A 22,461-nucleotide genomic window follows, 5' to 3' on the forward strand; every position below is an offset into this window, starting at 1 on the left:
GGCACCGTCATGGGTGAGTGAGTGACTATGGTTAAACTGTATTCCAGTTACACAACGGGGCGTGTCAGCTCGCTGTTGGAGGAAACACACGTAACGACAAACAAATTTGATATTTGCACAGGAAAGCGCTGAATACACACATTGCAGAATACAGCGTTGAAAGTGAAGCTTTGCTCGCGTTACTAATGTCACCTGTGTCCTGGGTCTTTGTTCGTGGTGTATAGACCAGATGTGTTTGTACAGGTTGTCTTAGCGGTAACAAATATGCCTTCCTGTGGCAAACACAGCCTATACCTCGCATAACAGTGTCGACTTTAGGTATGAACATCACAGGCATACGTGTCTTTGTCCTCAACACGCCATCAACCAGAGGACGATGTATGTCCCTTCACAGGGGTAACATCGATGCTCATGATGTCAACCACTGGATTGTTTGGTCCAGACTTGATTATTTGTAGACCGCCGTCAAATAGCTGGAACATTGCTGTGTGGCGTTAAACAACACACAAACAAATACACATCTCGACGTCGTTGATAGTCACTAGGACTATATATAAACCCTTGGTTGCCAAAGCATACTCATTTTTTACAGATCGCCGTGACATTGCTGGAAATTTCCCATTGGCGCGAACTGTAGCTGGCTGGGTAGACTGCTTACGCTATCAACCACTGGGTTGTCTGGCTCAGATGCGATATCAGCTTTAACACAGGGGGCAAAACAGATGTTGGTAAGTCGCAACTACCATTTTCTCGCTGGACAATAAATAAAAATTGCGATTTCACCGGAGCACATAAAGCATGATTTGGGCAAGTTTATTATTGCCCTTTTACTTAATAATTTGAACTAAATCAAACTTATATCATGCACCTAAGCTTCCTGACCACAATCGTTATAGTATTTGCATACGACATTCAACAAAAAGTTCAATATTTCTTACTAGGGGCGGTCGGGTAGCCCAGTGGTTAAAACGTTCGCTCGTCACGCCGAAGACCCGGGTTCGATTCCCGACATGGGTACAATGTGTGAAGCCCATTTCTGGTGTCCCCCGCCGTGATATTGCTGGAATATTGCTAGAAGCGGCGTAAAACCATAGTCACTCACTCTCACTGAACTTTAGGTCTCATCTGATGCGATAGCAATGAGTCGAAAACAAGATGCTTTCGGCGTAAATACGCCATTATTCCTTTAAACCGGCGAACTTTTCTGTCAATTTTAGCTTTATTAGGCTATTTTAGAATTTGGATGAATGTAATACCTTTGTGTGATGAATATATTCTGAGATATTTAACAAAACAAGAACAGTACGATTTGATAGTATTTGGCTGCGTGAACAAATGTGTTGTCAATGTTGTAATAATACTGTCTGGGTAGTTGGTATAAGAAAGCTACATTGATTTGAAAAGAATTAAACAACAATGATATTGATGAAAACTGTTCTGATGAAAACATTTCAGGACGTTTTGTTAGTCCATGTATTCTAGCACACTATTTTGGCCGCAGATAGATGTAAACGCCTTCGTGTGGATTTAAACAACGCATAAAAGCATAAAAGCATAAAAGCATTTCCATTATCAAAAACATCTCTCATTCAAGCGATGTTCATGATACGATTATGACTATATTACATTGGTTTGTTTGTTGTTTAACGCCGTACTCAGCAATGTTCCAGCTGAATATTATTCCAAATTTTTCCAGTATTCCAATATTAGTACGTAAATACTATAACGATTGTGGTTCAGATATTCCAATATTCCGGCTGACTATATTATAACCCTTAGTTTATGAATCACGATCAAATAATGCTGTTATCAGATGTTTGCGAAAAGGAGGTGTACACCCGTCATAAACACATGCAAAGGCAAATCAATTATTCGGCTGAAAAACATTGCACTGGACATACATTTTGTCACTGATGCGTCAAATTTGGAAATGTCCCCCACCATTAAACTTTGTGGAAGCTTTGCTGGGGCCTTGAATATTGTAACAACTTTTGAGCAAGCGTTGTATGGCCCTCTAAGTAGAGAGAACATGCTTGATTGTACCTAAAGAGTTGTGAAATGTAGACACCAAAGGCTGGAGCTGCTTGAATATTGCCGGACATACAGAGAAAGTTGATGACATCCCTCTTGTCATACTGTTTTGTGGATATATTTTTTTGTCACTCTCAATCTTTATGCATATATACTCTGCAAAAAAAGAAACTTGACATTGACTTTCAAAATGTAATATAATGCGATTGTTTCAAAATAGGACACAGAAACCATAATTGAAACACTGTTTGAAGATCAATGTACACAATGTTCAAAACATTAATCGTGTCACCTAGACAGACACACGTACACGATACAGTTAATGTCACAGGGGTACAGAAAATGTCAGTATCGGTTGTGCCAACCACGTGCATCAATCACCGCTTGACACCGACGACCCATAGATGCAATCAAGTTGTCAATAACACGCTGTTGGATGTGCTGCCATTCATGCTGAAGTGCATCAAGAAGCGCCGGAAGTGTTTGGGGCGGTGGATTCCTTCTGCGAACGCGTCGATCCAGCTCGTCCCACAGATGCTCAATCGGGGACAAATCTGGTGACCGGGCTGGCCAAGGTAATGTCTGGATGTTGTTGTGCTGTAAGAAGTCCTGACAAACACGTGCAATATGCGGTCAAGCGTTGTCCTGCTGGAACTGTCCGCCATGAACGTTGACGTGAGGAAGAACGTAAGGCTGTAGGATCAAGTCTCTGTAACGCACACCTGTCAATGCACCTGCCACATGCACGAGAGGCGTCCTACCACCGTGATGAATTCCGGCCCATACCATGACACTCCCGCCGCCAAATGGGACAACCTGCTGCACACAGTTGGGGGCGTAACGTTCACCCCGACGTCTGTAGACACGTGCGCGCCCATCAGCACGTGTGAGTAGGAAACGGGACTCGTCAGTAAACAGTACATTTCTCCACCTTGCACGTGCCCATCTAACCCTCTGTTGGCACCAAAGCAGGCGGTCCGCCAGATGACGTGGGGTCAATACATGACGTCGAACATGTCTTCGTGCAAAAATTCCAGCCTCCCTCAGTCTGTTGCGTACCATTTGATCTGATAATCTGCGTAACCCAGGGATCTGTGTGGTTGTAGACGTGGCTGTGGTAGTGCGGCCTCGGAGGTGTCGCAGCCGGATGTATCGATCTTGTGCTTGGGTTGTCACCCTTGGTCTTCCTGACCTTGGTCTGTCGTCAACTATGTTGGTGTTGTTGTATCGTGTCCACAGTGCGGAGATTGTCTGTCTGGATACGCCAATGTGCCTGGCCACTTCTTGCTGAGTTGCTCCAGCTTGTAATCTCCCAATGGCGTTGTTCCGTTGAGCTGCATTCAGTCTTGGCATTCTGTCACCGCCTCTACTGCCGTTATAAGGACTGTATGAACAGCCGTTGATGTGGATTTTTATACCCATTCAGCAGGGGGGCCTGCATGCCTAAATGCAGGATCCTGTGCTGCACGTTTTTTTACAGGCGGTTGCGTTTGGATGAAGCTGTAAAATTGATCCCCAAACGCTACGTTTATGTGCTTTGCATGTGTTTTCGCGAATTATTGACACATCATCTTTCTGTTTGACTTATTTGGTTCTCATTTAATGTAATTATTTTAGATATTTGGCAAAAAGTGGTTATACATCTATGTCAAGTTTCTTTTTTTTGAAGAGTATATGAGACACTGAGGAAGATTTACGGGCTCTCTTTTTACTTTTATTTTAGCTGGGTAAATCAGTTGCTATTTCACCATTGTTGAACGATATCAGATCATCGACACAGCGGAACTACACCTTGTAGATCAGGGTTAGAATTGACTTAGGTCAGGCTTGCTGACTTTGCTGATGCATGTCACCGTATCCCAGTCGCGTTAATCGATGATCAAGATATCAGGGGCTTACTGAATATAAGGGGTTACTGATAGTTAAAAATCACCTTCCTCCCTGGACAGAGCAGCCAATTTACTGAAGGATGACCACAGACCTTCCTCTCTGGACAGGGAGCAGCCAATGTACTGAAGGATGACCACAGACCTTCCTCTCTGGGCAGAGAGAAGCCAATGTACTGAAGGATGACCACAGACCTTCCTCTCTGGGCAGAGAGTAGCCAATTTACTGAAGGATGACCACAGACCTTCCTCTCTGGGCAGAGAGCAGCCAATTTACTGAAGGATGACCACAGACCTTCCTCTCTGGGCAGACAGCAGCCAATTTACTGAAGGATGACCACAGACCTTCCTCTCTGGGCAGAGCAACCAATTTACTGAAGGATGACCACAGACCTTCCTTTCTGGGCAGAGAGCAGCCAATTTACTGACGGATGGCCACAGACCTTCCTCCCTGGACAGGGAGCAGCCAATGTACTGAAGGATGGCCACAGACCTTCCTTTCTGGGCAGAGAGCAGCCAATTTACTGACGGATGGCCACAGACCTTCCTTTCTGGGCAGAGAGCAGCCAATTTACTGAAGGATGACAAAAGATCTTCCTCCCTGGGCAGAGAGCAGCCAATTTACTGAAGGATGACTACAGACCTTCCTTTCTGGGCAGAGAGCAGCCAATTTACTGAAGGATGACAAAAGATCTTCCTCCCTGGGCAGAGAGCAGCCAATTTACTGAAGGATGACTACAGACCTTCCTTTCTGGGCAGAGAGCAGCCAATTTACTGAAGGATGACCTAAGATCTTCCTCTCTGGGCAGAGAGCAGCCAATTTACTGAAGGATGACCACAGACCTTCCTCCCTGGACAGAGAGCAGCCAATTTACTGAAGGATGACCACAGACCTTCCTCTCTTGGCAGAGAGCAGCCAATTTACTGAAGGATGACTACAGACCTTCCTCTCTTGGCAGAGAGCAGCCAATTTACTGAAGGATGACTACAGACCTTCCTCTCTTGGCAGAGAGCAGCCAATTTACTGAAGGATGACCACAGACCTTCCTCCCTGGACAGAGAGCAGCCAATTTACTGAAGGATGACCACAGACCTTCCTCTCTGGGCAGAGAGCAGCCAATTTACAAAAAGATGACCACAGACAATGAATATTTATCTCGTTTATTTATCAAATTCATGAAATACAAGAAATATCTACATATATATTGAAACTGTTATTTGTATCTATATATAGTACACAAACATGACCACAAACCTATCAACAGGATTAAGCACAAACTTATGTACATTCTCAGGACACAAACGTTATAAATACTTGCACATGGACTCCCCTCGTCACCTACTACAAGCATTCATCCCAATGAAGTCACATCTGACTTGACCTTCAGCACCATGCCCGCCCTCAGTGGCATCAAGACTTGCTTTGGATGGCCAAAAAAACCATTAGGCCACACTTATATATTAGGCAAGGCTCTCTTTAAAAACAAACGAAACTGCAGATTCCCAAACATTGAAATGTGAAAGAATATCATGGTTTTCAGATTTTTGCCAACCAATTTGTTGTTAGTCACAAAAGAACTCCAGGGGTACAGCAGTCTAAAGAACTGACGAGTACAGCCCAATAACTGATGTCTCGTAATTACTACACGCCTACAATCACATTGATGAGAAATAGCATAGTTCTGAAATTAGTTTCTATATTGTTTAACGACGCACTCGGAAATATTCCAGCTATATGTGGCGGTCTGTAAATGATTAAGTGTGGAGCAGACAATCCAATGATAGTGATTGAGAATAACGATCTATATCATCAGCGTTCGATGACACCCATCAAACAAGTCACCGAGCCGGACCTCACGAGCCACATGTCGCCTCTTACCACCAACATTGGTTGCACGTTCTGTTTTATTTCAAGTTGATAAAGCATAAATATAAAGTTCAATAACTTGTCGTCACATGAACAGTGAAGATCCAGGGTAGAATAGGTCTTCAGCAATCCATGCTTGCCGTAAAAGGCGACTATGCTTGTCGTAAGAGGCGACTAACGGGATCGGGTGGTCAGGCTCGCTGACTTGGTTGATGCGTGTCATTGTGTCCCAAATGCGTGGATCGATGCTCAGGATGTAAATCACTGGATTGTCTGGCCCAGATTCAATTATTTACAGACCACCGTCATATAGCTGGAATATTGCTGAGTGCGTTAAACAATAAACGACCAAAAACAAAACATCACACTATGAAATGTTTCAGTATCCCAATCTCACTTAATGAGGTTACCATCACTGAAAGAAATGTGAATATGTTGATATAATCAGCACTCAAATCAATACTCAGCACTTCAATGCTGTGAAATGGGTAAAATCAAGTTCTAGTAGGATGAATGGTAATAAAATATGGTGGTTCTTCCTCACTAAATGATTGATTGTGGCTATGGACAGCATCATACTTCAATGTCTTTCTTAGTGTATCTTGGCCACAACTTTGGACACGGTACAGGACCAGGAACAAGGCAGTTGTCATCCATGAAAACATGGCATGTATTCCTGTACTTCCAACTTCTAAATGCCTGTGAAAGACTTCATCACAGAGTTGATGTAGTTAAGCTTAAATTTGATATTAATGCAGGGTTTCAGATTGGTTCATTGTCCTACAGGATGGCCTGTGCAAAGTTTATAAAATCACAAGAATGTCCTTGTGCCATTCGTCACAAGCAAAATCACTTTCAATGTAAGTTGATCTGTAAAAGATGATTTTCTCTGAAATTGTGGCTTTTGTGATTAAAAACAATGAAAATGATAAAACAATGAAAAGTGTGAACAAAAGCAAGAATTATCATGGATAATTGGACACTTATTGTGTCTTCACACCCTGACCAACAGTCTGACCAACAGTCTTCACACCCTGACCAACAGTCTTCACACCCTGACCAACAGTCTTCACACCCTGACCAACAGTCTTCACACCCTGACCAACAGTCTTCACACCCTGACACCATGACAGAGAACCCCATTACTTCCTCGGGGAATCAGTGAATAATTAACTTGCACATGTGGCTGCAAATATTTCCCAAGGGCAATTGGAATGTTTAACACTTGCTTACCAATCAAAAATAGCAGAAAACTATATTTGTTTTCCTTAGTGAAAAGAATTTCAGAGCGGGTTTTCTTTAGTTATTCCATGAAGTTTTCCACTCGATTCTGAATGAAATGGTCTCAGGTCTCCACCTAGATCCAACGCCAAGGGTCAGTCCAGGTTCAAAACGGACTTGGCCACATATGGTCAGCACTTCACAGGTGTATACACTGTTCCTTATCACCCGTCCTCTGTCAGGAACATTGGAATCTCACAAAAGAATAAGAAAAGATTCAATCAACATTCAATCAAGTCCTGGACCCAGCATGTACTTCAATCCATCAATCAATCAAGTCCTGGACCCAGCATGTACTTCAATCAATCAATCATTCAAGTCCTGGACCCATCATGTACTTCAATTAATCAATCAATCAATCAAGTCCTGGACCCAGCATGTCAATCAATCAATCAAGTCCTGGACCCAGCATGTCCATCAATCAATCAATCAATCAAGTCCTGGACCCAGCATGTCAATCAATCAATCAATCAATCAACAACTGTGCAATATGTGCCAAGCCTTACAGCCATCTGCTCAATACAGTACTGAAGGGACTGACTATTTGATATCCTTGGGCTAGGGATTTCGACCAGATAGTTATTCATCAACAGCTGATTAATGTTTTCAATTATGATCCTCTTGTAACAATGTACTTTCTGTGGCAGACAAATTCTTTTTCCCGATAAAATTCCCCCACACCCAGCCCTCCCCAGAATATGACCTGGTCAGTCCCTCATGGCAGGAGATGGTGGCACTCACACCAGTAGAGGCTATACACTGTATGTGGTCTGATTTCATTACGACACTAAAGTCAGGTATGCTTACCACGAGTACTCTTCACAGCGGCCATGTTTTCACTCGCGATGGAGGAACATGGTGCATAGAAACCAGAGAAGCATTGAAGGTATCGCCCACACATCTAATAAATATTTCTAATGATGCATATTTATTCCTCTTAACCTGTATCAAAATTGATAGAAAAAAAAACTGGATGAAAATAATTCTTCTTAAATCCACTTAACTCTCCAGAATCATGATTGACAAAGACATGCAACTGAAAAGTCCTCCTTCGTCTGATGGACGTTTCATGCCGACCACAGAACTAAGATTAAAACTATTAAAATCACTCCAATAAATAACGGTACATTAAATCTTGAAATATCATCAACACTGCAGGGTTAGATTTAACACTACCCGCTAGTCTGAGGCTAGCACAAATTGCTGTGGGCTAGTACAAATTCACAATTTCCACCTTGTTTTAACAGTGCAAGTTATATTTATCGGGCTAGTAAAACGTTTTGAGTTTAGTTCTAACCCTGAACAGTGAATAAATGTCTGGTGAATCAATCCACTGAGGAGACTAAATCCTGACAAAACCAGTGGTTGATAGTGTGAGCACCAATCTACATTGCTAAAGTTGGGAGGTTTGAGGCCGTTTTGGACAGTATTTCAGTTTTGTCACAGTGAGTCAGCTAAAGGTGGGTGGAAAGCCAAAGTGATGCAGGTCTTAGACGTTTACACTTTAATTAAACACACAATCACCGACATGGTGCAACAAACCTTAGGGCAAATTATCATAGGTTCCTGGCACACCAAAGGGATGTAACTCTGCACAGTGAACACAGGTGCCCTAGATGAGTGGGCAACAGGTGCCCCCTTTGGCACTATGTACCAGTGTTTCAATCATTTGGCCTATATACTGTCATACCAGTGTTTCAATCATTTGACCTATATACTGTCATACCAGTGTTTCAATCATTTGACCTATATACTGTCATGCCATCCTTGAAATAGCCTTGCATCAAATCACACTCCTGTGCCAGGGATAATCTGCCACAGATTAGAATATTGGCAACGGTGTTGTCACTTTCAAACAAACGTGTGTAACGAATGGGTCCATGTATAGAACTGAATATCCAGGTTGTCCTTTGTTGGTCTTGTATTTCAACAACAGTCAATGACCAATCTGACAAAAAATATATAAACATATTTTGAATCTTGCACCGTAAGAAAAATCACTTTAGAACTACTTTCAACATAATAACCAATTAATTCTGTTCTGATACAATTCTTGTAACCTTGGTCGCGACTCCATGTGTACTTTTGTGAAAGATTTGGCATAATATAATACGATAGTTGAGCTCGTTGTCCATCAAACCATCCTGTCATCTGAAGACTGGTTAGTGATGCGAAGTTGCTTTTCCGGTCATCCTAACCCCCCGATCCCCAGTATCAACGACTCACTGGGAATTAGTGGGCGAATGGCATCGACTCTTCATCGCCGTGACAACAATGTTTGACAGATGTGTGAGGTGCTGATGAACCTGGAAGAGGTCTCCAGTCCTCATCTTCTGGAGACGCTTATAGTCATTTTCTTTCACAAGAGATTCCAGAACCTTTGCAAGATTGGCACCATGATCTTCAGCACTGACAGCAGTTGAAACAAGTTCCAGAGTCTGTGTAGGCCCTCTTTGGGCATCGGCTACTGAGTCTGTTAGAAACACTGAATCTGATTGGCTAGAACTGGCTGTGCTCTGTGATTGGCTATTTGGTTGGTCACATGACTCGATTGCACTCTCCACTGTCCCTTCAGGCTCCGCTTCAATACTGCTGTTAAGTTCGTCATCCGCTGAAAAATTGAAATTGAAGAATTGAAATGTCAGATATATCAAATGCAGTTTTAGAAGTTGGTAAGTTTGTTTGTTTGTTGTTTAACGCCGCACTCAGCAATATTCCAGCGATATGACAGCGGTCTGTAAATAATCGAGTCTGGACCACACAATCCAATGATTGATATCATGAGCATCTATGCAATTTGGACATGGTGACATGCATCAACCAAGTCTGGACAATCTGATCCTGTTAGTTGCCTCTTACGACAAGCATGTGTTGCTGGCGACTGTAATCCTGTTGGGGCGACAAGCATAGGTTGATGAGTGGAGAATACGCCAAACACTGTCAATCCCTGTGAATCCAAATGAACCAAACATTCTTACCGTTTCTGGGCACGAGTTCATCAAGAGCGACCTCCATGTCAGGGAGGGAGTCGGGTTCCTCCTCACGGGGCTCCTTCGTTTCCGTCTCGCCGTCCTCCTCTATTGTATCCAGTGACTGCATGGGGGTCACGCTCGGTACTATCAACAAACAGTTGCAGAAATACAGTTTGAAATTACTTTTGCTAGTTTGTTGTTTAACACTTCAATCAGCAATAATCCAGCTATATGACAGCGGTCTGTAAATAATCGAGTCTGGGCCAGACAATCTAGTGATTGACATCATGACTATCGATCCACGCAAATGGAATACGATAACATGCATCAACCAAGTCAGCGAGCCTGACCACCCAATCCCTTCAGTTGGCTCTTACCACATGTTAGACTCTTAGTCGCCTGTTACTGCAAGCATGGGTTACTGAAGACCTATTCTGTTCCCGAATGTTCACAGGTCTCGAAATTACTACTACATTAGCCTCAAGCAAATTACTACAAAGTTAGCCTCAAGAAAGTTTCCACAAAATCAACCTCAAGAAAATTGCTACAAAATCAGCCTAAAAATATATTACAACAAATTATCCTAAGAAAATAATTACAAAATTAGTCTTAAGAAAGTGGCTACAAAATTATCCTTGAGAAGGTGGACACAAAATTATCCTAAAGAAAATAACTACAAAATTATCCAAAAGAAAAAAATTAGTAAAATCTAAATATTTTTTACATTTGTATACTTATCCTGCATTACTCCGTATTGCATTTACTGCTATGTTTGACAGAGAGACGAACTGTGTGAGATCCAGCTGCTGAAGAAAGTTGTCCCAACCAGCCCAGGAGGCAGCGCCCTCTCACAGTCGGCACGTGACCCGGAAGTCATGACGTCACACCAAAAGACATAACTGCTTTAAACATAACATCTGAAACTTCGTGGGGAGGTAGCGTAGCGAAAGGGAGGGAACTTAGACTTCGTAATGCAGGATAAGTATACAAATGTAAAAAATATTTAGATTTTACTAAATTTTTTAACTTATCCTGCATTACTCCGTATTGCATCTTTATCAGACGGCTTGGCCGGTGGGCATACTTGCAGATGTGAACCATATTAAACCCTCGTCAAGGTCCGATGAATCCGCACCGCATACAAGTGATGACCGGAACATCTACGACCATTCCTGTCTTCAGGAAACAAGAGTCGATGCAAAAACGAAACGCCCGAATAGGTAACCGAAATACAATGAGGCGTGTAGCCAAAATATATAACTTACCGAAGAGCGAAAGCGAAACGCAGTAGAACCTAGAGCTAATCTGAGGTGATAAACACCAGAGAGTTCGACGGGCCCCGCTCGGGGAATCGAAGAATCAGCGGCGTCGGCGGCAAAATCTACGACCAATCCCAAGAGCGAATGCGAAACGCAGGAGAGCCCTCTAGGCTGGAGGCAAGGAACACCGGTGAGGTCGACGGGCACCGCTCAGGTACCAGAGAAGCAGCGGCGTTGGCGTTGGCGTCGGCGCCGGTGACCACATCTACTACCATTCCTGTCGTCAGGAAACGAGAGTTGATGCAAAAAGTAAAACCCGGATAGGTGACAGCAATAGAATGAGTCGGGTAACCCAAAACTAAAACTGACCTAAGAGCGAATGCGGAACGCAAGAGAGCCGTCTCGTCTGGGGTGATAAACACCAGAAAGGTCGACGGGCCCCGCTCAGGGTATCGGAGAATCAGTGGCGTCGGAGATAGATGACCTGTTGGGCTACAACCAGGGACCAAAACTGTGAACGCCGGCGACAACTTTCAAGGCTACATCACGGAAGTAGTGGTTGGTGAAGGCGGTGTCCGATCGCCACGAGCAGGCTTCCCTGAACGACGGGATGGAACAGTATACCGTGAAGAACCAGTGTAAATACGATCGCCCTGATCTCATTTTATTTCAGGTAATAGCCTTTGGGGGGAGGGTCCAATCCGGCGGCTCATACGCTTTAAGGATGACCGCCCGGAGCCACAGGGAAAAGTATTCCGGCTGACCAACGACAGCGACGAAGGGGAGACCGGCAGAAAAAGGTGTTTCCTAGACTTGCGGCAGTCTTTAGATCGTAGAATAACCTTCAGTGCCCTTACTGGGCATAATGACGCTCATCCTCATCCTCGGCACCCACACTGGACGAGGGGGGAGGGGACAAGGAATGATCTATCAGGCTGTCCTGGGAGTTGAATCTTTACGCTGACGTCCCAGTACGGTCCATGATGAACGGCGCCCTGCGGGTACCGCATTCGAACCGGGCATGGGAGGCGTCGAGGGCGTGCTGTACATGGACTCGAGCGGCAGTAGTCAAAACCAGTAGAAACACCCGTCTTCTACTTAAGGTCGAAGAAGGAAGACGAGGGGAGTGGTTCGAAGGGTATTGAAGACCACATTCAGATCCAACGCAGGCGGTCCGAACTTGGTCTTCAGGTCTTCAAGACTGAACGAGCGCAGCCAGGCCCGTAGGTCGGGAATTTTCGTCTTTCTCCGATCGTCCGGGATGGCCAGAACGGAGTAGATGGCGACCAGGTATGTGGGGGTGGTAAGCCCTTCAACCGATGGGTGCTACACAAGTACAGAAGGAACTGATCCAGGATCTGCGGTGACGCTGTCATCGGATCCTGGTGTTTGTCAGAACAAAATGCCTGGAACAAGCATCAGTTATCAGCATACAGTCCCCCTGTAGATGGACGGTGGGCTGAAGCAATAGCCTTGGTCGCTCTAGCCGAATAGCCCTTGGCTTTCTGCATGTGTGTCAGGCGTGCAGACGATAACATGCGGGTATGAGGGTGTGGCAACAGACCGTGTGGATGGAGCAGAAGGTTGGACCACACCGGAAGTTCCAGGGGTTGTCTCTGGCTATGTTTCGGAGGTCGATAACCCAACTTCTGGCTGACCAATAAGGCGAGACCAAAGTCAATGGCAGGGGTCGAGTGGCCTGGATCTTTGAAGAACCGTGGGAGGGAGAACCGGAGTCGGAAAAGCGTACGCGCGTAATCCTTCTCAGGAACGATGGAAGGCTTCGACTGCCACAGCGGTCGTATCCGGCACAGGTGGAATGGAAGACGACAGCTGGCCACATTCAGATATGAGGCAAACAGATCTAGGGTTGGGGTGTCGACCGTTTCACATAGTCTGGCCCGAGGCGCCGGAGAGCGTGAGGCGTCGGAGAGCTTGAGGCGCCTGGAACGCCGAAGATGGTGATTCTCGGGGGCGCCAGTCGAGTTTGTGGCGCCGGGAGAGGGGCGAGAACTCTGGGTCCGCAAACACCACACTACGGTGACGTCGTCAGTGGACACGATCAACAGGGCGTGACCGAGAATGCACTGTCAGCAAGTGCCGTCCTGGATAAGCATTTATCTCGAGGCTGTTGCTGTGCCAATGGTGTTGATCTCTGGATCACAGGTGGTCACAATGTGGGCTGGCGTGGGCCACTAGCCACTGACAAGGTGGCAGGGAAGGTAGTCAGCAACAGGGGTCTGCGATTGCGTACCGTCGGTACGATTCGGAAAAAAGGTGTGATCGCCTGCGAGCCAACCTCAAGTAGACGAAGTAAACCAGCTTCACAATCGACCGCCGGGGCATCGACGTAACCGGGTAGTAGGAAGTCGAGGCAATATGGCCATTGCACGAAGTAATGAGATCGTTTTCATCCCTGAAGCGGCGTATAAGTACTCCTGTTCTTATATCGAGGTGACGATGGAGGACGACAACACGATACGAGGCAGGTATGCAACAGGGGTCAGTGGGACGGCCGAGGGACTTTAAGTATCAAATCGACACTGTGTCCGGTAGTCAAGGCGGAAGATAGGACTACCTGTCGTAGTCGAAAAGATCAAACCGGACGAAGGAAGGCGATCTTTTCCATCCCTTGAACGCCTATAGGCGCTATCGTTCTTATAGCGAAGGGTTGATGAAACAAGGTTCCTCGTGACAGCCGTGTTGGTAGAGGAGGTCTATTGTTTCCAACATCCGTGCATGGATGGACTGCGACAGGCGCCTGGTTGAGTGGTATCACCAAGCGTACAGGTAGACATGGAAAGCAATCTGTAGAAATACATGGCACCCCTTGCCATGGTAAGTTGACCTAAATCCGGTCGGAGTTGTTGACAGTCCGAGTACTTGACACGTGACATGTAAATCACTCTGCGCAGTAGCCGAGAAAACCGCCTTGGAGTCGGAACTGAGGTGCAAACTCCACACACAGACAATCCTCAATGAACTGTGTGAGAGACGATCAAGTGGTGTACCCGAGTTTTGCGATAAAACACGGAACCCCATGGGCGTCGTGGAAAACCCGGGGAGCGCCGAGGAAGAGTCTCTCTCAGGAACGCTGGCGCTAGGGTAGGGTAGAACAGCGTTGATGTCTGCGATGTCGACGAAGTAAACTCTTTGTAAGTGGATGTCGTCGTCGAATCTGATACAGACGCTGTTCACATGACGCTCTGTTTCGATGGAAACCCGCAGGTTATCTCTCCGGAATCATAGCGCTTTAAACGACGGGATTATGGATAACGTCTCAGTGGGCAAGTTGAATCAGACCAACTGTCTATTGGTTGAAATGATTCCACCCAGGAAGTAGAACGATAGTCACGATCCCGAAGACCGACGGGAGAGTAGCGAAAGGAGCGGCGACAGTTGTTTCACCATGCTTCTCCGTGTGACGAGTTATGAGACGGCAGCAAGAGAAGAGGGCAGTGGCGCCGGGGAGGCGATTGCCGATGGTGCCCCTTAAGCCGCAGTAGAAGATCGGATGGTCGGCTCGTTGATCTGAGCTTGATAAAGCTTGTTGATCTGAAGCTTGTTGAGCGCCGAAGACATCAGAGGATGCGGAGGCGCCGGAGCGCGGAGACATCAGAGGCGCCGAGACATAAGCGGCGCCGAGTTATCAGCTTGTCATGAACAAGTCATGAAGCTTGTTGAGCGCCGAGACATCAGCGGCGCCGAGTCATCAGAGGCGCCGAGTCATCGGAAGCGCCGAGTCATCAGAGGCGCCGGGAGCGCCGCGTCATCAGAGGCGCCGTGTCATCAGAGGCGCCGGGAGCGCCGAGACATCGGAGGCGCCGGAGGCGCCGAGTCATCGGAAGCGCCGGAGGCGCCGTGTCATCAGAGGCGCCGGAGGCGCCGCGTCATCAGAGGCGCCGGGAGCCCTGGAGGCGCCGGGAGCGCGGGGAGCGCCGTGTCATCAGAGGCGCCGGGAGCGCCGAGACATCGGAGGCGCCGGAGGCGCCGAGTCATCAGAAGCGCCGGAGGCGCCGGGAGCCCTGGAGGCGCCGGGAGCGCCGCGTCATCAGAGGCGCCGGGAGCGCCGAGACATCGGAGGCGCCGGAGGCGCCGAGTCATCAGAAGCGCCGGAGGCGCCGCGTCATCAGAGGCGCCGGAGGCGCCGTGTCATCAGAGGCGCCGGAGGCGCCGCGTCATCAGAGGCGCCGGAGGCGCCGGGAGCGCCGGGAGCGCCGGGAGTGCCGGGAGCGCCGGAGGCGCCGTGTCATCAGAGGCGCCGGAGGCGCCGCGTCATCAGAGGCGCCGGAGGCGCCGCGTCATCAGAGGCGCCGAGTCATCGGAGGCGCCGGGGGCGCCGGAGACATCAGCGTTGACGGTGTTGGAGACCGTGAACGGCCGTATGTCGTGCCAGGGGAGGCAGACTCTACGTTGGGAGCGCTGGAGCCGCCGGTGGAGTAGGAGACCGTGAACGGTCGTATGTCGTGCCATGGGAGGCAGACTCTACGTTGGGAGCGCTGGAGCCGCCGGTGGAGTAGGAGACCGTGAACGGTCGTATGTCGTGCCATGGGAGGCAGACTCTACGTTGGGAGCCGCCGTGAAGCTCCGCTGAGCGCTGCTGCCGTCAACGTAGGTGGGGGTCGACGAGCACGTTGAGCGAGGTGTGTCCTGGATACTCGCATGAGCTGAAGGATCACAGCGACGAATGACTGCAACATCGGCACTGCCTTGTGAAAGTACAGGGCGTCGTACAATCACGGCAGAAAGGGGCGGCCCCGACCAGATTTGTTCCCGCGGAAACAAGTGCAGCGAGGCAGAAAATCTGGAATTTAAGCAAAACATAACTATGTGGCAAAGCCACAAAGTGCGGGAAGCATAATGTGTGGCCAATCACAAAGTATGGGAAGCATAAAGTAACTCAAAAACAGTATATTTTATTAAAGTTTATGAGATAAACAAGTACGCTAAAAGGGAGCGAAAAGGCAAAGCCTTAAGCAAACACGTAACCATGTGGCAAAACCACAGAGTACGGGAGACATAATGTAACTCATAAACTTCGTATTATATTGAAGTTTATGAGAAGAAACAATTACGCTGAGAGGTAGCGAAAAGGCAAGGCTTTAAGCACACCAAAACAACATACATAAATGTAATGTATTACCCAAGCCAAAGAGAGAATTCAAAACGCAGAACACGACATTACGTGGCCACGTGGTGAATGACCAAAATGGCGGGAAAGAAAACAAAATGGCGGGAACAACATTGCGCCCGTAAATTACTGTGACGTGAGCCACAGACGAGCGATAAACGTTACAATTTACGAATGGGAAGACCCTAAGGTCACGGCCCATAACAGGTAACAATGTAGCAGCATATAATGAATGTAGAAACACGCAAAATATAAAAAACAAATAATAAGCTTTAATTTCCACAAGGGATACAAAGTACGTCCGTCCGTGGAGGTGACAAAGCAGTTATGTCTTTTGGTGTGACGTCATGACTTCCGGGTCACGTGCCGACTGTGAGAGGGCGCTGCCTCCTGGGCTGGTTGGGACAACTTTCTTCAGCAGCTGGATCTCACACAGTTCGTCTCTCTGTCAAACATAGCAGTAAATGCAATACGGAGTAATGCAGGATAAGTTAAAAAATCTACAAAATTAGCCTAAAGAAAATAACTACAAAATTATCCTTAAGAAAATAACTACAAAATTAGCCTAAAGAAAATAACTACAAAATTAGCCTAAAGAAAATAACTACAAAATTAGCCTAAGAAGAGGCACAAAATTAGCCTTAAGTGGCTACAAAATTGTCCTTAAGAAAATAGCTACAAATTAGCCTAAAGAATGTAACTACAAAATTATCCTTAAGAAAATAGCTACAGAATTCAACCTGAGAACGTTGCTACTCCAGCCTATGAAGCTTATGACACTAGAAGTTGATCGCAACAAACATGTTCAGGCCTATTCATATTTCAATGAAATACAATCAACACCATAAAAATATATGTGAGAGTGTGTGAGTACGCGAGATGGATTCTACACCACCGTTAGCAATATTCCGGCAATATTATGATGAGGGACACTCAAAATGGGCTTCACACATTGTACCATGTTAGGAATCAAACCCAGGCCTTAGGTGTGATGAGCGAAACACCTTCACCAAAAATATGTCAACACTGATGCTACAAATGGAGAGAACTATAGAGCTAAAATCCCTTTGAGAAACCAGCCTTAATTCTTAACAGGTACAGTTTGAAAAATATACACCAGCCTTTACCTTTGAAAACTGCACTTTCAGCCTTGTCCTCTTGATCCGACTCCGAATCTGTGGCCTTGACATCCTTTGACCTTTTGACCTCAAGGTGCTGTTCAAGGTCATGCAGAACTCTGCGCACAGTGACGACCTTTGGTGACCTGATAGGGAGATTGTGGATGTCGACCTCTGTCAGTTTGCTGAGATCTCCAACAGTGTGGATGTTGCGTGCCATCACGAGCTGCCCCAGACCGCGCGACCTGAACAGTTAAAATGCATTGCAAAGTGAAAATGCAACCAAAATATCCTCTATATTTTATAATGAGGCCAACCCCAATTGAGTGAGTGAGTTTGAGCAATATTCAAGCAATATCACGGCGGGGGACACCAGAAATAAGCTTCATACACAACCCTATTTGAAGCTTTGGTATAATCAAAGCTTTGGAATTGACGCTTTTGGGTAAAAAAAAGGAGTAATTTCATGTGAAAAAGTGTAATGATAAAAGTACCATGGTAACAAAATGACTTGAGTCTGTTTTAACAAAGTAGCCACTCAAAGACCTTGTATGACTGAGTAATGAATAGTTAACACTATGTGAATTGAAAGCATGGCTGTCATTGGTCAGCAGTCTCTCTGTAGAATGCTTCATGTCACCGGTGCCTTAGCAGTTTGAACCTCGGTATCATTAGGCAGAAAATTGTGATTGTTTCGACCAAATCATTAAGGTTGGCCTCTCTGTCTCTTGGGTGAGGTAAGGTGAGGTGAAATGGGGTTTAACGTCGCGTCCAAGATTATTGCACTTATATAGCGACGTGCATGCTAGGGGATGTGTGTGGCTGCTTGTACTAGTATGGACTGATGCCAATTTATAGTGCTAGCTCACTGAGATACCATGCCGCAGTTTAACATGAATACCCCACTCAGACACAGTATACTGACTCCGAGACGACCAGTCCTTGTTATAGCCCCTTAATGAAGAGCGCCAGACAGGGTTATAACAAGTACAATCTTTTAACGTCTTTTTGTATGACGCGGCCGGGGATCGAACCCCAGACCTTCCGCACTCCAGGCGGACGCTCAACCACAAGACCACAGAGGCGGTCCTGTCTCTTGGGTTCCATTGAGTTTGACAGGTTTGTTTGTTTGTTTGTTTGTTGTTTATCGCTACACTAAGCAAAATTTCAGGTACATGACAGCATCCACACCATTTGGTTACCATGGCATACACTCAACCAAATCACCGAGCTTGACCACCAGATTAATTTGGTGGCCTCTTACAACCAGCATAGTTTGCTGGGGACCTATTCTAACCCGGAACCCCAACAGGGGAATTTGACAGGTTTGCAGCATATGAAACTGTTCAAGGGTTATGAGGTGTCACAGTTCATCTCACCAGACAGATGACGTCAGTTGGGGCAGAACCTTTGTGACGGACTCGGTGCAGCCAATCAAATCCGGGTAGACGGGGTCGGAGCTGTTCAGTTGCGACTCCTGCGTGCTCCGGTAGCTTGCCTGTGATTGGCTGACCGGTGATTGGCTGACCGGTGACTGGCTGGGCTGTGAGTCTCCACTGTCCACAACCGTCTGCACAAAAAGTTTGGTTTAGTATTGAAGGAAAACAATTAAACATGTAGCAGATCTGACAAGTCACGTGGTAAGTGACATCATTTTGGGAGCATCCATTTGATTTTTATTGGGGAAGATGTTTCAAATGTATAGTTTGTCCAACTCCCAATGAAATGGATGCTCCCTCATTAGAGGCAATATTTGAGCAATGTGACCATGATGGACTAGAATGGGCTACACAGGAAGAAACCCACTCTCTTTAGTCAGGGCAAAATGACTGGTCGATCTATACTGTTTAGAGCAATAGTGAAATTTAGGACAATGGACCTAAGGAATGTCGATTTGAGTTTTCATGCCCTAACAGATTATTTTATTGTTTTCTAGGACAAAAGTATTAACTTCATGTCGTTTAATAAGCTGGGATGTGGAAGATGGGATTTGGAAGATGAACCTTCTTGGGTCTGCTGAGTGGGGCGATGACACGCAGGCTGCTGGCAGGTCTTCGGGGGAAAGTGAACAGTTGCTGTAAACAAATGGAAAGCAAACTAAAGGCATGAAACAAGCAAAGCAAAGCAATCCTCAAGCAAAGCAAAGCAATCATCAAGCAAAGCAAAGCAATCCTCAAGCAAAGCAAAGCAAAGCAAAGCAATCCTCAAGCAAAGCAAACCTCAAGCAAAACATTGCAAGCCTCAAGCAAAGCAAAGCAATTCTCAAGCAAAGCAAAGCTAAACAAAGCAATCCTCAAGCAAAGCAAAGCAAACCTCAAGCAAAGCAAAGTTCACAAAGATATTTTAAATGCTGAGCTACTGTTGGTTACCTTTTGTCAAAACCCACAAGCACAGGTACGGTGCTGACACGAATATTCTTAATCAGGATGATTCCTGGAACCTATAGAATTCTGGCAAGGGACGCCACTCTGAACTTTGTATCATAAACAGAACAGAGGCCAACGAGATGAGCCACAGCTTAACTAGCAGAACATGCAAGCAGACACAACTGATGAATGAAGGATCTACATAGAGGCAAGGAAACCAACAGCGAGACAAGACGAAGCCACTGTCAGCTGACACAAAAGTGTCGGCAAAGCAGGACTGACTTAAGTCCTATATATGTGACAGTGTACAGGTGTGACAAGTGTCGCCTGATTGGTTACCTTTCCTGCTGCACTCCGGGACTTGATGAGGTCAAGGCTGACACCACGATGAGGGCTTTCTCCGCTGATGATAGGCTCGGCAAACGAAACCCGCCGCTGCAAGAAACAAGCGGGTTAATACAGCGCCTTGCTCCTTCCCCACAGTTGTTTAACGCCGCACTCAGCAATATTCCAGCTATATGACAGTCGAGTCTGGACCAGACAATCAAGTGATTAATATCATGAGCATCTATCCACGCAATAAGGATTGATGAAATGCATCAACCAAGTCAGCGAGCCTGACCACCCGATCCCGTTAGTCACCTTTTACGACAAGCATAGTCGCCATTTACGGCAAGCATGGGTTGCTGAAGATCTAAACTGATGTCAGTGAGTAAGCACAGATGTGAAACGTGAACATTTTTATACCTCCATGTCAGAATATGATGTACCCCGCCTTGGAGGGGAATAAATTTATCAGTGGGTGAATAAATCCCTTATACCCCGCCACAAACAAATAGGCTGCATGTGGATTTCTGAGAGCAGAATAAATCCCTTATACCCCGCTTCAAAGCAAAAAGCCGTATGCAATGGAAGTCGTAAGCTAACCTCAGCTCAATCTAACAGCTGTTTTCTATCAATTTTGAATTTGTTTGATTTCTTTTACAATGTCATTAAAGCGTCATTAAGATAAATTTGTTGTAGCAAGATCACGCGGGGTACATGGAGTTTCATGCGTCCAGCGTTATGTTTTATTCCATGAGCCAGAGGCGAGTAGTATAAAACCTAACGAGGGATGCATGAAACCCCATGTACTCTGAGTGATCCTGCTACAACAAATTTATCTTAATGAGTGAGTGAGTGAGTTGGGTTTAACGCCGCTTTTAACAGTATTCCAGTTATATCGCGGCGTGTCAGCTTAATGTGGGAGGAAAGCCTGAAGTGATGCAGGTCTCAGACGTTTACCTCTTCGGTGAAACCCACGAGCACAGGTATGGTGCTGACAAACCTAGAAACATAATCGGGGCGAACCGGGATTCGAACCCACAATCATAGGTTTCTGGCGTGCCCAAGGGACGCAATTCTGCACAGCGAATCGCGGCGCTTTAGACGACTGGGTCACCCGTGCCCCCTTATCTTAATGACGTTTTAATGACATTGTAAAAGAATTCAAACAAATTCAAAATTGATAGAAAACAACTTATCTGCTGGATATGATAAAGGATTAGGGTTATATTACAATCACACTTTTGGTGAAGACAAGGTTCATGTTCATATTTGTTTATTGTGTAACACTTAGCAATATTTCAGTTATATGACAGCGGCTGCTGAATAATTAAGTGTGGACGAGAAAATCCAGTCAATAATATTAAGTGAGGGAGTATGGTTTTATGCCACCCTTTTCTAGCAATATTCCAGCAATATCACGGCGGGGGACACCAAAAATGGGCTTCACACATTGTACCCATGTTGGGAATCGAACCCGGGTCTTTGGCGTGACGAGTGAACGCTTTAACCTTTCTAAGATCAAACTGTTGTTAAGTTGAGGTGAGGTGAAATGGGGTTGAATGTTGCAACCAAGAGTATTGCACTTATATAGCAACATGCATGCACGTGTATGTATGTATGTATGTGGCTGCTTGTACAAGTCCGGACTCATGACGATTTATGGTGCTAGCTCACTCAGACACAGTATATTGACTCCGAGCCGACCAGTCCTTGTTTTAGCCCCTTAATGGCGAGTGCCAGACAGGGTAAAAACATGTACCGTCTTTTAACGTCTTTTGGTATGACGTGGCTGGGGATCAAACCCCGGACCTTCCGCTCTCCGGGTGGACGCTCTACCTCTAGACCACGGAGGCGGTCAATAGTTAAGGACAAGGTTCATGATTACCATGCTGAGGTCAGGGAACTGACCATTATATATTAGAGATTATATGTTTGAGACCGACACTGAATATTCTTGCAGCGAGTTCAAAACATACACATCTTTTGCAAAAGCAGGCCCCAAACAATACCTTCCAAGCTACAATTAATTTTCAGAAGATCAAGCATGTCCATGATATATTTTTCTTGAAAAGGCAGTAATAAATTATTTTTCAAGTAGACACATTTTATGGACAACAACTTCTTTACTTAAACAGTGTCTCTACTTTGTCATCCATCAGCTTCCAAGTAATGCCTGTCAACAATTCAAATTATTCCTCACCTCCCCGGATTTTGGGGGAACAG

General features: G+C 45.9%; 1 protein-coding gene across 3 annotated transcripts in view; it reads right to left on the minus strand.

Moving 5' to 3' along the window:
* Positions 1-6,026: 6,026 nt before the first annotated feature.
* Positions 6,027-22,461, minus strand: part of LOC124110536 (telomere-associated protein RIF1-like) — a 52,889-nt gene continuing 36,454 nt past the window's right edge. Inside the window, exons 29-35 of one of the 3 annotated variants that reach the window (XR_007218200.1) lie at positions 20,251-20,346; positions 19,549-19,620; positions 18,925-19,115; positions 17,555-17,790; positions 10,044-10,181; positions 8,812-9,676; positions 6,027-8,775 (exon numbers count right to left, since the gene is read on the minus strand). Coding sequence is in view for 2 of the 3 variants with exons in the window: in XM_048383045.1 (XP_048239002.1) it covers positions 9,288-9,676; positions 10,044-10,181; positions 17,555-17,790; positions 18,925-19,115; positions 19,549-19,620; positions 20,251-20,346 (1,122 nt within the window). In the remaining variant the exon portion in view is untranslated. Of the gene's footprint in view, positions 9,677-10,043; positions 10,182-17,554; positions 17,791-18,924; positions 19,116-19,548; positions 19,621-20,250; positions 20,347-22,461 lie in introns of all 3 variants that reach the window. The other 2 variants (XM_048383045.1, XM_048383046.1) reach the window with 2 other exon arrangements.

This window comes from Haliotis rufescens, unplaced genomic scaffold (assembly GCF_023055435.1).
Source record: "Haliotis rufescens isolate VD_foot unplaced genomic scaffold, xgHalRufe1.0.p SCAF_43, whole genome shotgun sequence".
NCBI lineage: Eukaryota > Metazoa > Mollusca > Gastropoda > Lepetellida > Haliotidae > Haliotis > Haliotis rufescens.